Source organism: Prunus dulcis, chromosome 2, assembly GCF_902201215.1.
Source record: "Prunus dulcis chromosome 2, ALMONDv2, whole genome shotgun sequence".
Classification (NCBI taxonomy): Eukaryota; Viridiplantae; Streptophyta; class Magnoliopsida; order Rosales; family Rosaceae; genus Prunus; species Prunus dulcis.
The window spans coordinates 18,921,517-18,936,363 of record NC_047651.1 but is presented as its reverse complement, the minus strand read 5'-3'; the positions used below and the strand labels follow the sequence as shown (position 1 = coordinate 18,936,363).

Genomic DNA, 14,847 nt, shown 5'->3' with positions numbered 1-14,847 from the left:
ATTTTGTTGAAAGAGAGACAATGATCATACCAAGTACCTAAAAGAAAAAATTGGGATGAGTAGATTTTCTGTAATCTGTTGCACATTACAAATTTTACTCTTTATTTTGTAAATCCATTTGAATTCTTCATCCATGGACCTTTCTTTGCTTTCCACTTTTCACCATATGCTACTTCTTGAAAATTTCAAAGGTTCATGACCAGCATTCAGCTGGGTGTAGAATATGATGGTGGGTGGAGATAATCATGATAATCCTGGGGATTCGTCAGTGCATTATAATGCAACAAAAAGTTGATGTACTTTCTGCGTTGTATTTTACTGCACTTCAGTAAATCATATATACGATTAGTGGGGGCAAATAATGTCTTAAAAACGACTCAGCACAATGTGCCTTAAAACATGCCAATGGTAATTTTGTGTTAATGCACAAAAGAATTCAGTTCATGAGAGAGCTTATTTCTTTTTGCTGCATGAAACCCCGTTATTTTATACAACCGTTGAAGTATCACCACGCCACAAATTTGTATGTGAAATGACAATAAGTGAGAATAGATTTCTAGTTTAAAGGATTAAAAAAGTGAAAATAAATGTGGATTCTCTCCGGATCGTTTCAGTTTTTTCGATGGATTAGGTCACATGAGAAGTTTTAGTCATGTCTATCATATTGTTATTGAGATAACTCTTTTAATACTAGTACTTCTATTAATCTAATAAAATTTATCGCCTGATGTGGATAAAATAATAAGAAAATTAAGAAACAAATCATTAAATAGAAATTCAGTTTTTAATGAAAAAGATGAAGGAAAACGTTAAAATTATTCGAAAACTATATGGCAGCTCAACCCTGGGGTGGGGACGACATATGAATTGAATGAATCGAATGGGAAAAAACAAATGCAATGGACAGTAAGTGCGTTTTAAAGTTCAAAAGAATTTTTTTTTTTTTTTTTCTCTTTCTGTGGAAAAAGGAAAAACGTGATTGACCAGTGAGATGGCAACGGGCCTTCTTTTTTTTTTTTTTTGGTCGAAAACGTGTTTAAGAACTTCTTCATACTTTTCAAAGACGGACGGCAGTGGCATGGTGATGTGTTTTCCAAAGGCTGGATAAGCTGCGAGCTATTTTTGTTTGACCTCTGGAACGAAGTTGGGTATTTTTTTTATTTTTTTGGTCTCATCTAATCTTCAAGTTTGATATAGTATTTCAGTCAACGGTAACATGAGCAAAGACCCAGAAAGATAATTTCTCCATTTTACTTCTGTGAAAATTTGACTCAGAAAAATCCTTCAAGGAAAAGGTCAAGACTTGGGACTTGGGGGAGAGAGTCTCCACTTGGAGGCAACAAACTTAAAGACAAGTTATTTTTCAGATTGCAACTTTCCTAAATTACCCAAAAACAGAAAAGAAGAGAAAAAAGAGAAAAGGTATTTCTTTTAATCCTAGTTTTCAAATTTCCTTTCCATTTTTGAAAGGCCTCTGTGGTGAGTTGATTGATAATTTTCACGGGAAATTTGGGTGCATTTTCTGCAGAAATTGTGTTGAAAAGATTGATGGTGCTGTGAATTTTGATGGGCATAAACTCTTTCCCAGGTCTGTCTCTTAAACTTTTTCTTTTTGAATCAGTGAAGACTTTGTTGTTGACTAAAAGGGTCTTGGCCTTCTGCTTTATTGCATGCTTGCTGTTTAATGGGGTCCTTCTGAATTGCAATTTGAGCCTAAATTTGAAGAAATAAGCTGGAAATTGAAGCATTATTGATTTCAGTATATTGAATTAGGACTAGAACTTACTAGTATTTGTTTCAAGTTCTCTGACCAGAAAAAGAAAAAAAACAGTAGCTTTCTAGAATGGTTATGTATGTTAACTCTGGTTGCTGAGAGAAAGTAGCAAAGAATGAATGGTTATGTATGTTAACTCTGTTTGGTTGCTGAGAGAAAGTAATGAAAGGGTTTTTATGGGTACAAAATTTCATTATTTTTTTAATGAAGCAAGGGAATTAGACTGAGTAGACTTATTGCCAGTACAAACTTATAGCTGAGCTTAATTTCGGCCTTTCCTTTGTTGATAAACAAAACAAAACGATTTTCCCTTTGATGGCAGAGGAAACTGAAGGTTAGAGAAGAAAATGACAGGTTCAGTGTTACTCATGTCTTTTGGTTTCTGTACAATAATGGAGACTAATGGTTGGATTAGGGACATTGAGCGGAACTCTCCATATCTCAAAATTACGAAAGAATACAAGACTTAATTGTTAATTCTCAGCAACCAAACCGAAATTTGTATGTGACTTTTACTTTTGTGTGATTTTCATTTCTGCCTGGTTCTCCATGACTGAATGGGGAGTTGGTCCAGATGTATATGAGTAAATAAATTCAAGTATAATCAATGTAGTGTAGCAAGAGTAAGACTAAGCAAATACTCTGATATTTCAGATTGAAACTGAATGCATGGGCATGAAAACTATTTTGGATCAAAAGCTTCTGGTTGTTGTCCTGCAAGAGGGCTTCTGCCACTTTTTGTCAATTGTGCAGTCAAATGGGAAATGAGGATCTCGCTTGCTAGTTTCAGTGAGTTGCAAAATGTTGGCAGTGGACTTGGTTTCAAGTGCTGTATCTGCTCCGGCTTCAGAAGTCATTTCCCAAACAGTAGAGGCCATTTTTGAAATTGTAGCTGCTGCCAATGATGTCCTTGTTAAGAAGGATACTTTCAAGGAGCTTGCAACTTATGTGGTAAGGGTAGTCCCCATCTTAAGAGAGTTGAACAAGAAAACTGTTGTTCATTCTGAGAGCTTGAACAATGTTATGGAGATTCTTTACCGAGAAATCAGAGCTGCAAAGCAACTGACTCATGAGTGCAGCAAGAGAAACAAAGTGTATCTCTTAATGAATTGCCGTAATATAGTTAAGCGCCTAGAGGACATAATGAGAGAGATCAGTCGGGCTTTAAGTCTTCTTCCCCTGACTTCTCTAGATCTTTCATCTGGCATAATTGAAGAAATTGAAAAGCTTTGTGACAATATGCAGAGAGCTGAGTTCAGGGCAGCAATAGCAGAGGAAGAGATTTTGGACAAAATTGATTCTGGAATCCAGGAGAGAAATATGGATCGTTCTTATGCCAATAATTTGCTGGTTCTCATTGCAGAGGCAGTTGGAATCTCAACTGAGAGGTCAGTGTTAAAGAAGGAATTAGAGGAATTCAGGAGCGAGATAGAAAATGCCCGGCTGAGGAAAGACCAGGCTGAAGCTATACAGATGGAACAGATAATTGCTCTATTAGAAAGGGCTGATGCAGCTTCATCTCCTAGGGAGAAAGAAATGAAGTATATCATTAAGCGGAAATCTTTGGGTGGTCAACCATTGGAACCGCTTCAATCATTTATTTGCCCAATCACCAGGGAAGTTATGGTGGACCCTGTGGAAACTTCTTCTGGACAGACATTTGAGAGAAGTGCTATAGAAAAGTGGTTTGCTGATGGGAACACATCGTGCCCCCTGACCATGACTTCTTTAGACACATCAATTTTACGGCCCAATAAAACTCTGCGGCAATCAATAGAAGAATGGAAAGACAGGAATACTATGATTATGATTGCTTCCTTGAAATCAAAACTCCAGTCTGAAGAAGACAAAGAAGTGCTTCATTGCCTCGGTGAACTACTAGATCTCTGTAAAGAAAGAGATCTGCATAAGGAATGGGTCATACTGGAGAACTACATACCTATTCTCATACAACTTCTTGGTGTTAAAAATCCTGAGATAAGGAACCATGCTCTTGTGAACCTATGCATTTTGGTGAAGGATAGTGATGATGCGAAGGTAATACTTTGCTTACCTTAACTACATTGTGTACTCTCTCTCTCTCTCTCTCTCTCTCTCTCTCTCTCTCTCTCTCTCTCTCTCTCCCTCTGTGTTTTTATATATAATGCCTAGCAACAGACGCACAAGTCTGTAAAATGCCCCTTGTGCAATAATATTCTTTTAATGAACAATGATGTTCTTCATTTGCCTACACAAAAAGAAAGAAGAAAAACATGCGCTTATTGTTTGTAGTAATAAATACATTTTATTTTTCTACGTTATCTTTTCTTAATTCCCTCATGTATGGCTATAACCTTATAGTTAACGTTGCAGGAAAGAATTAACAAAGCTGATAATGGCATTGAATCTATTGTTCGTTCACTCGGCCGCCGTGTTGAGGAAAGGAAGTTAGCAGTGGCGTTACTTTTGGAATTATCCAAAAGCAATCCGATAAGAGAGCAAATAGGGAAGGTTCAAGGTTCCATACTCCTATTAGTTACCATGTCCAACAGTGACGATAATCGGGCTGCCAAAGACGCACGAGAACTATTGGAGAATCTATCATTCTCTGATCAGAACGTTATACAGATGGCAAAGGCAAATTATTTTACACATTTGCTGCAGCGTCTCTCTGCAGGTTTTCTTATCTTCTTTCATAATAATTTCTTTTGTACAGGATCTTTCTTCTTTTTTTAGGTTGTATAATAAGAAGCCCCTCATGCAGATTGTAAAATAGATCTTTCTAAAATAATGTTGCAACCTTTACTAAAATAACCCTACAAGTTCTGGGTTCAAATTCATTGTTGCAACCTTTAGTATGATATGTAATGGTTCCTTCTGAATTTTAGCATTGTATGTGGTAAAAAAGGTTAGCAATCTTAGTTTTATCACTACAATATGTTCATCAGGGATCCAAGTTTACGCTTGATTCAATAGAATTCCAATAGTTTACATGTTTGCTTCCTTGAATATGATTATGTTAAATTTAATTGTATGTTAAGAGATCTTTTGGTGTGGTTTATGAAAGCTTAAATGTGCTCTATCTATTTTATATTTATATTTATCAAAAAATTTAGCCTTAGGTATGGCAATGTGATTTTCAGTTTGTATGTTTGCTACAGTTTATGTGTCAACGGTTCATTTTATGAGTAATGAAGGTTTGTTGCTATAAAATTGTCATTTTTTTATATTCAGGACCAGAAGATGTGAAAATGGCCATGGCATCAAATTTGGCAGAGATGGAGTTGACTGACCACAATAAAGAATCTTTGATAGAAGGAGGAGTACTGTGTCCACTTCTGTATTTGGTCTCACATGGTGACATTCCAATTAAAACTGTGGCTGTTAAAGCTCTTAGAAACCTCTCAAGCTTACCTAAAAATGGTCTGCAGATGATTCGAGAAGGTGCAGAGCGCCCATTACTTGACCTTCTTTTCAATCTTAGCTCGTCATTGTCAAGTTTGCGTGAATATTTAGCAGCCACAATTATGCACCTCGCCATGTCAGTGTCTCTAGAATCCAGCCAGACACCTGTTTCATTTTTGGAATCGGATGAAGATATTTTAAAGCTTTTCTCTTTGATTAACTTGATGGGCCCTAATGTACAGAAAAGCATTATTCGCACCTTCCACACGTTGTGTCAATCCCCCTCTGCTATAAGTATCAAGACCAAGTTGATACAGGTGTGTGTTTTATTCTAGAAGACATTTTTATTTCAATAAAAATTGGTTTCCTGCCTACACAAGTCTACTAGTAGAATGTTAATGGGATCTCGAAGTTTGAATGGCGTGAGAATATCCAGGGGTGGCTAGTCTCATAAGAAATTGGGAGGTAGTGCAAAGTCCTGCAAGCTGAAGCTTCACTTAATGTTATTTCTTAACAGAAAAGACCTGGAAGGGAAATCAAACTGAAATAACATTAGGTGAAGCTTCAAGTTGCAGGCCTTTTTTTGTTGAGAAACTGCATTGAGATTCATGTTTTGCAATTAGTAGTCATCATCAATCAACTTTCCTAAATCACACTCGTGAAAACTTTAACAACTAGGGTAGTGTTTGCCCAATTTGGATTAATGATGCACATTCGAAATTCCCATAATAATGAAAAAGAAACTCATTGAAGGTTTATTAAGAGAAGGTCGTGTTAATAACATTTTCTGACATCTTTTTTAGTTCTTGTCTCCTCCTGATGGGTTTACCCCATGTTGAGGTTGATTATTTTCATCCCTTACGCTGATACACTACGAAGTTAGAAAATGTAAACTCAGGTGCAGCCTATTGAATTTTAGAGTTTAAATTCCTAGTTCCATTTTTACAATTATCTCATTACTTGGAATAATAACATCTTTACCAGACGCTAACTTGATTTACTCAGCTTCTGGTAGATAAGCTTTAACTGATTTGGTTACTTTTACAGTCCTCCGCAATACAAGTATTGGTTCAGTTGTGTGAGAATGATGACCTAAACCTACGAGCAAATGCTGTAAAGCTGTTCTCTTGCTTAGTAGAAGGTGGCAGTGAATCCACCCCCATCCTGGAGCATGTGAATCAGAAGTGCATTGAGACTATACTCAAGATCATCAAAGCTTCTGACGATGAAGAAGAGATTGCTTCTGCAATGGGCATTATCTCTAACCTTCCAGAAATCCCCAAGATCACACAGTGGCTTGTGGATGCTGGGGCACTACCTGCCGTATTCAGTTTTCTCCAGAATGGCAAGCAGAATGGTCCCCATAAGAATCAGTTGATAGAGAATGCCGTTGGAGCCATTTGTCGTTTCACTGTTTCAACAAACTTGGAATGGCAAAAGAGTGCAGCTGAAGCTGGAATTATACCCTTGTTCGTACAGTTGCTGGAGTCTGGAACCTCCTTGACAAAAAAACGTGCAGCCATATCTCTTTCTCGATTTTCAGAGAGTTCACCACTGTTGAGCAGGTCTTTACCTAACCGCAAAGGATTCTGCTGCTTCTCGGCCCCGCCAGAAACTGGATGCCCTGTTCATGGAGGAATATGTAGCATTGTTTCGTCATTTTGCCTGGTGGAGGCTGATGCAGTGGGACCACTAGTTAGGATTCTGGAAGAACCTGATCCTGGAGCGTGTGAAGCTTCTTTAGATGCACTATTAACTTTAATTGAAGGTGAGAGACTGCAGACTGGTAGTAAGGTGCTTACAGACGCAAATGCCATCCCACCTATAATAAAATTTCTTGTTCAACCCTACCCTAGTTCGCAGGAGAAGGCTCTACATGCTCTAGAAAGAATGTTCCGGCTGCTGGAGTTTAAACAGAAGTTTGGATCGTTAGCTCAGATGCCTTTAGTTGACTTAACTCAACGTGGAAGTGGTAGTGTTAAATCTATGGCAGCTAGAATACTTGCTCACTTGAATGTGCTTCATGATCAGTCTTCCTATTTCTGAAGGAACTTCATGGTTACAGCTACATATGTCAATGATTTAGAGATCAAGCATAAATTCACTTTTATGCTTTAAACTTCACAACGATCACTAAAAGTTACCGGAGGACTTGCCATGCAAAGCTATAGACATGGGAGCCCTTCATATTTTTATAAGCATGGCTCTCTGGTCAGTATGTCATTATCTGGTTTCAGTGACGTGTGATTGGATGGATGCAATTTTATTTTTCGAGTCGCAGCATCAAGATCCGAATGAGAATTTAAATTCTGCTGCTGTTGGACCAGGGGGAAGTTGGTTTGCGGCTCATACATGTGGTGCTCCAGGAAGTTGGTTTCTGTCTGTGTATTTGAAGCTTGATATGTGTATAATGGTGTAAGGAGAAGATAAATCAGTGTAAGCCATCACTGGTGGACTGGTAAGGGAAGCTGAGGCCATTTTTTCAACCACAATTAAATTCTTTTCTAATATAGGATCTGGATTCTTTCTTGTGTATACATAGGAAAAGAAGTTCAAAAATTCAAAATAAATTTTCAGGTTAATTTGTGTCCTTTAGAATAAGTGTTGTCTATGCAGTATATGCTGAATGTTTCATTGAAGCAGCTGCTGAAAAACATATCTGTCATTTAGGACTTGGAAGATGTTTGAATCAATTGCCTTTAACAACCCAGAGATTAAATATTTTTCATTTCTATTTTAATTAATGAACAAATGTGTTTAATGCCTTTACTTTCACCCAAAAAAAAAAAAAAAAACAATACAAATTGAAAGTGAAAGTGAACAGATAAAAAAAGTTATCAGAGAATTCTAATTAACTACATGGTTTCTTTACCGTGTCACATCCAGAATGAATCTGCTTTCCTACTGATCATAATAACCTGAGATTTTATCATGCTGTTTTCTCCTTCTTTGCTCTCCATCTTCTCCTCCTTCCCACTAATTTAAGAACCTCGTCAATAAGTATCACCGGCACCGAGATCAAAATTACCAGGAGCCATTCATTCAGACTCAATGGAACAACGCCAAACACGTCTGCTAAAAAGGGAATGTAGAGAATGAGGCAATGAAGTCCAAATGAGACTGACATGGCAACCAAGAGCCAAGGGTTCCTCCAAGGTGGCATTTTGACCAAGCTAATATCTTCAGAAAGAGCATTGAGGGAATTGAACATCTCAATGACCACCAAGACAGAGAGTGACAAAGTCATCGCCTTCACTTTACCAACAGAGAAATAGTCACAAGGGTCAGAGAAACTGATAGTCCGACCTCCGCTAACTGTGAACGGAGCCACAGTAAAATTCGACCATGACGGACACTCTCCCCAATTTCGAAGCTGAGATAGTTCGACAAGTGTATGTCCATCACTCACAAGATTGATGCCCATAAAGGAAGCCTGAGTATACCACAAGATGAAAATGCCAACAGTTGCAATGCCCACATAAGAACCAATTACCTGCAGTTGTGAACATGTAAAGTTTATGACTTTTGCATGGCATGCTGTAGCTCAATTGAAAGTAGGACATACTAACCAGGTAACGGAAAAGAACCCAAGGACTCATAAGAGCATCGTCACTTTTGCGGGGCGGTTTCTTCATAATATGCATGTCAGCTGGGTTAAATCCAAGAGCTGTTGCAGGTGGTCCGTCGGTGACCAGATTTACCCACAGAAGCTGCACAGGTATCATACATTCGGGTATTCCCAATGCCGCGGTCAAGAATATGGATATTACCTCTCCAACATTTGAAGAAATCATGTACCTGCAGAATGAGAGATTGAAAAGTTCTTACTCAAAGGAAGAAAAAGGTGAGAGAGGGAGGGAACATATTATGCTTATGATGATGAACAAAGAGAGAGATATGCCTGATAAAAGCTTTCATATTAGTGTAAATGGCACGGCCTTCGGCAACAGCTGAAACAATAGTACTGAAATTATCATCTGCCAAAACCATATCTGAAGCTTCTTTTGCAACCTGGGATATAAAACATGAAGGGTTAGAAGTCACATTGCAAGGCTCCAAGTTAATGAGAACTGTAAGTGGCAGAGGGCATCATCCTATGTTCCAAGAGTGAGTGTGAATGCCACCTCAGTTCCTGTGATGCCCATGGCAATCCCAATGTCAGCAAGTTTAAGTGCCGGTGCATCGTTCACTCCATCTCCGGTCATTGCAACAATCTCCCCTATCTCTTTCAGCATCCTTACTATCTCTTGCTTATGCCTAGGCTCCGCACGAGAGAAAACCTTCCCTCCCGGTTTTGCTAAAATTTCCATTTGTTGTGGCTGGGGTAGAACCATGAACTCTTTTCCAGTAAAACTTCTCCCTTTCAGATCCTCTTCTTTAGAGAACAACTTGATTTCTTGACAGATAGCCTCAGCTGTGGACTTGTTATCTCCAGTTATTACCATAACTCTAATTCCAGCTTCTCTGCAATCTTCAATTGCTTTTCCAACTTCATCACGAGGAGGGTCCTGGGAAAAATAGTTATTAAATGAAATATTTGAAATTTTGAACCTTGAAAATCATCAAGTAGCAAAACATTTGTGGCATATACATACTCTTAACCCAACAATGCCTACAAAAACTAAGTCACTTTCAATGGAGGAGTAGCAGGCTGGATCAAGCAGCTTCTTGTGAGCAGGATGGCTCTCAGAATGGTAATCTGAAAACTCTCCCAACTCCTCCTTATATGCAAAACCCAAGCACCGCAATCCCTTTGAGCTCATGTCCAAGAGTCTCAAGAGCAATGATTGTTTACAAGGTTCGTCTATTGGAACAAGGGATCCATCAGCAAGTTGTACATGCAAAGTGCGCTCCAGTAAACTCTCAACAGCACCCTGCAAATTGCAACCGTTAAATTATACAAGCACCAGACAGTGCATCAAGCATGAAAACATGCTGTAACAGCAAACTCAAACCCAGCTGTAGACAGCAATGAGACAAAAAATGAGTCACCTTGACAAGAAGTCGGTTACGCCCAGTTGGCTCCCGGACAATAACACTCATAGACTTTCGAACACGATCAAATTCTAGTGTGGCAACCCTTTTTGATCTTTTTGTCCACCACTCACAACATCCTGTACTTGAAAAATTGACCGTTAGAAAGCTTCCGCATTGTCAACAACTTTAGATCATATGAAAAAAGAATAGTTTTCGGCTAACCTAATTTCACTGTTGTGGTGTCAATTAAGTAGCTTGCAGCAAGCTGTGTGTCACGAATTTTGTTTCTCGCCTTGATGTCTGGAACTCCCATCTTTTCAACCAAAACCTTAAGAGCTGCCTCAGTTGGCAAACCTGTAGCCCTGAAGAGCTGGCCATCAAAATAAATCCCAGCATCATTGCAAATAGCACAGATTTCTGCAATGGCTTGCATGTTAGCATCCATATTATAGCAAGTCCAATCAACAATTCCCCCGTCCTTGGGATCATAAGTTGTGCCTTCAACACGAATTGTTCGAGAAGCTGTGGTTTTTCCACCCAAAGTGAAGAATTCTGTCACAGACATCTGGTTTGTTGTCAAAGTCCCAGTTTTGTCTGAACAAATCACAGTTGTGCATCCTAAGGTTTCTACACTTGGAAGCTTCCTCACAATTGCATTCTTTTGTGCCATTTTCCTTGTACCAAGAGCTAAGCAAGTTGTAATAACAGCAGGAAGACCTTCTGGGATTGCAGCCACGGCAAGTGCAACAGCTATCTTAAAATAGTATGTGCATCTCTCAAACGAAAACCTAACATTCGTTGGCCATCCATCAACAAGATCCCAAGAGAGGAAATTTTTGTAGTTCATAACCCAAACAATGAGGCAAACAAACCCAATAGCAGTAGTGAACCTGCTGCCAAATTCATCCAGCTTCTTCTTCAAAGGGGTGTCATCTTCTTCCAAAGAAGCCTCATGTATTTGCTTTTGTATTTTGCCAATCTCAGTGTTCATCCCAGTGCTAACAACAACACAAAGACAGCTACCATTGACAACAGTTGTGCCTGAGAAAACCATATTCTCTTTCGCCTGCAAGTCACAATCATCCATGAATATAGGACCAGTGCTTTTCAGAACAGGCATTGCCTCGCCAGTCAATGAGCTCTGCTCAACTCGCAAAGTTGAAGTCTTTAAAACTGCAACTCTCATGTCAGCTGGGACTTTGTCTCCCACTCGCAATTCGACGATATCACCAGGAACAAGTTCTCTTGCAGGCAAATCTGGCACCAGATAGCCATCTCTTAAAACCTTTCCAGATTCACTCTGCATCTGCTTAAGGGCTTCAAGTGCTTTTTCAGCATTGCTCTCTTGCCAAACTCCAACAATGGCGTTAAGGATTAAAATCAATACTATCACAAATGGTTCTACATAGGCTTCAAACCCTGACTCCCCTGACTCACCTCCACCCAGGAAAGCTAGAACAAAAGATATGAAGGCTGCAACTAGAAGTATTTTTACAAGCGTGTCATCAAATTGCTCTAACACAAGCCTCCATAAAGGCTTGCCCTTCTCTTTGGAAAGCTCATTCCAGCCATACCTTTCACGTCGCTTCTCGGCCTCATAAGTGCTCAGGCCCTTGTCTAGTTTCACATGGTACTCTTTCAAACACTGCTCAACCGGCCATGACCATGCTGGGACTGGCTTTTCTTCCATTGATGGTTCAATTTTGGTGCTCAAATTTCACCCTAAATGAAAGCAAAAGAAAAACTACCTTACTTGAAATTCTCTTAAACCCATGTCAGGTACCTGCATAATAATTCAAAAACATGTAAGGAATTTCAACAGAGCATGAATTAACCATATATCCTCAAAATATAAATATGTTTAAAACCTGTAAAACAATTTCACGAACCAGATTTGAAAAACTCATCGAGAAAATTTACTGTTCAAGACAAATTGAGATCTTTTACACTCTTTTTCTCCTCTACAAACCCAAAAATGTCTTCTTCCTTTTTTCTTCTACTAATTCTTCAAAGTAAACCAGAGGATAAGTCAGTGACATACAGCATAGTTTCAACTCATTCACAGCAGAGCTATAATATAAAGACCAGGCTGCAACAGAAAAGAGTAGTTTCAACTTTCAACTCATTTAAAGCCCGGCAAGAGAGAGAGTGAGTGAACAGAACTAGTCTGCAAACAGATTAAGCAGAGAATATGAACTGAAACTGAAGTGTATGTAAGACACATGTTAGCAGCAAAAGAAAACTCTACAAAAATAAGGCAGTTAAAAAGCACAGCACCCCAACAACATATGTCATTTATCTGCAAAACCCAGAAAACAACAAAAGCAAAAACAAATTTGAACTATGTGGAGCTTACTTGAACTAAAAATAACTGACCCTTCAACAAGAACATGAAGAAGACATGAAAGACACCAAAGCTGGCTGACTGGCTGGCTTGGGCACAAAGCAATTCAAAGTTCAAAGTACACAAAAACTTGTCAAAGAAATGAATGGTTTTGTTTTGAACTTTTAATGAGTGGACTGGCTCCTGTTGATCTTTCTTTTTCTTTGGCTTTTGCTTTTTTTTTTTTTCTTTTTTTTTTCCTCCTGGGAAGAATTTTGGGATCTTTAAAGCTTTAAACTTTCAAAATTCGCGTCTTCTTGTGGGTGGGGGGTTAAAAAAATTTGAAGGAGAGGAGATCGTGCAGCACGAATATGAGATCGTGTTGACGATTATGACCTCGTGGGTTTGGATTATTTACGCGTGGAGCCCCTCAGATTGACTTGTTGCCTGCATTTTTTATTGGTGACTTGTTTGCCGTACGCGTATGGCCGTAGGAAGGAATCTATGCTTCCATTTCCATTCTTTTTGTGTGTTCAAGAAAAAACCAGAACAAAACAAAAATGAACTGTAAATTCAAAGCAGAATAATTACTATTTTTAATTAATCTCTTAACTAGAATAGAACTTGATGCTCCCTTCATATTCTTGTCTAACTTGTGCCGATCGTTTGGAATTATATTTTACATGCTTTTTGGATTTTCACGAATCTCGTAAGCATGCATACCTGTAAATGCAAACGCTAAAATTATTATTATAAATTACAAATCTTACGCCATGAATCAAATTTATTAAGTACACATGAATTTTCGTGCTTTTGTAAGAGCTTAATTAAAAACTATTTCAGTTTACAACTTGTTTTGTATTCATCTCTTTGTTCGTACAAACTTGTGTATTCTTGTTTTACGATTTTAATTATAATTATTTGAACACCCGTAAACTATAGAATTACAACCTAACTATTTAATTTACAACCGTTGATTTGGCTCTTATTTATAAACAGCAATTGATTAAAAGCTGTGGAGCTGGCTGCCAACATATATAAACATTAAACACCAATTGGCTGCTCTAGCTAGGATTGAATCAACGTTGTATACGACTCCGTCGTATACACATAAATTAACGTCGTACTTATATGTATGTTAAACATGTCCAAAAAACACCGTCGTATGATCGTATCATTGTTAAAATTTCATCCGTAACCCCACAAAAAGAGAAAATGACAGCCAGACAGACAGGTAAAAAGAAGATAATTTTTAAGGTGGTGTGGTTTGGGGACAGGGCTGCTGCTAGGCTGGTAAGAGCTGAAGACCAAATGATAATAATAATCAATGATGGCATTTGTTTGTGCGGCTAAAAACCCTGCTTAATCATCATTACCATTAATCAAATTGTTTTAATGTTAATGGGGTGGGAAATCCCATTCAAACCAAAGTTCCTTGAAGTTTCTTCTTTTACCTGCCCATAACTACTCCTCATTAAACTAAGGTTTGTTATCAGTTTGGAATCATAAGACAGTGACTTTATTTATCCTTCCATTTGAGATCATAAGTTTGATTCCTCCATCTCCTGATATTTCTTCTTTTTTTAAAAAAAAAAAGAAAAGAGGAAAAGAAGGGTACTGCCTAAGCTAAATTATAAATGAAGTTGTTGTTCAAGTTCCACTCTATCATTTCTTTGTTTGGTTGGTTTAGCACATCTGTTTTTAATGGAAATAATTCCACTTGTGTTTTGTAGGTACATTTGTCAATGGGAGGAATCTCCAAAATATCTTCCAAAGCTTAGAGGAGTTGTGATTAAGTACTAAAAGAACTTAAAACTATATATAAAAAATGAAGTGCAAAAATCATAATTTCGAAAATTTCTTTATAATTCCCAACACAAATTTCATAAAAGTAGTCAATTTTATAAGTGTCAAACTAGCGGGCCCATTTTGTGTTCGTGTCGTGCTTAGTTCATTTGTTCTTGTGTCGTGCCCATCTAATGGGTTAAAAACTTCGGCATATCCCGGTACATCGCGGAAAGGCTATAAGGAGGAGTTTAGAGTGATGAGCTTATTTAAGGGGTTCAATTCCACCATCAACAAATGTGAGGAAATTAATGAACTTAAACATTTTAAATGGTTTGATAGTGAGATTAAACCCCTCAAATAAGCTCCTCACTCTAAACTCTTTTTTGTAGAAGCTCTTTGGTACATCGACTTCTTCGGACCCAAGCCCGTATCATGCTCATACTGTGCATATTATAATCACGTCGGTCCATGGGCCGACCCAGTCCTTTAGTCCAGCTACTCATCATCATGCAGGCCCCTAGCTTAAGATACGCCCACCGAGTAGTCCAAATAAACCTCAGCAGCCCATTATCCTAACACGAAAACTCGGACAATCGGATGG

The 14,847-nt window shown here is 38.2% G+C and overlaps 2 protein-coding genes across 10 annotated transcripts; one reads left to right on the top strand and one right to left on the bottom strand.

Moving 5' to 3' along the window:
• Positions 1 to 1,526: 1,526 nt before the first annotated feature.
• On the top strand, positions 1,527 to 7,864 carry LOC117618947 (U-box domain-containing protein 24-like). Of its 2 annotated transcripts, none has more exons than XM_034348734.1 (5): positions 1,527 to 1,588; positions 2,429 to 3,811; positions 4,127 to 4,430; positions 4,988 to 5,475; positions 6,206 to 7,864. In XM_034348734.1, the coding sequence occupies exons 2-5, from the start codon at positions 2,576 to 2,578 to the stop codon at positions 7,202 to 7,204; spliced, it is 3,027 nt and encodes a 1,008-aa protein (XP_034204625.1). In that variant the 5' UTR covers positions 1,527 to 1,588; positions 2,429 to 2,575; the 3' UTR covers positions 7,205 to 7,864. The 2 variants fall into 2 exon arrangements, with proteins under 2 accessions (XP_034204625.1, XP_034204626.1); XM_034348735.1 differs by lacking the exon at positions 1,527 to 1,588 and adding an exon at positions 1,970 to 2,275.
• Positions 7,865 to 7,960: 96 nt separating this feature from the next.
• On the bottom strand, positions 7,961 to 12,680 carry LOC117618945 (calcium-transporting ATPase, endoplasmic reticulum-type). Of its 8 annotated transcripts, none has more exons than XM_034348726.1 (9): positions 12,492 to 12,680; positions 12,025 to 12,302; positions 10,358 to 11,918; positions 10,151 to 10,272; positions 9,754 to 10,032; positions 9,283 to 9,666; positions 9,060 to 9,169; positions 8,728 to 8,956; positions 7,961 to 8,651 (listed from the first exon to the last, which is right to left on the bottom strand). In XM_034348726.1, the coding sequence occupies exons 3-9, from the start codon at positions 11,823 to 11,825 to the stop codon at positions 8,088 to 8,090; spliced, it is 3,156 nt and encodes a 1,051-aa protein (XP_034204617.1). In that variant the 5' UTR covers positions 11,826 to 11,918; positions 12,025 to 12,302; positions 12,492 to 12,680; the 3' UTR covers positions 7,961 to 8,087. The 8 variants fall into 8 exon arrangements, with proteins under 8 accessions (XP_034204617.1, XP_034204620.1, XP_034204619.1 ...); XM_034348729.1 differs by having other exon boundaries at positions 12,025 to 12,224; XM_034348728.1 differs by having other exon boundaries at positions 12,025 to 12,140.
• Between the last annotated feature and the right edge of the window lie 2,167 nt (positions 12,681 to 14,847).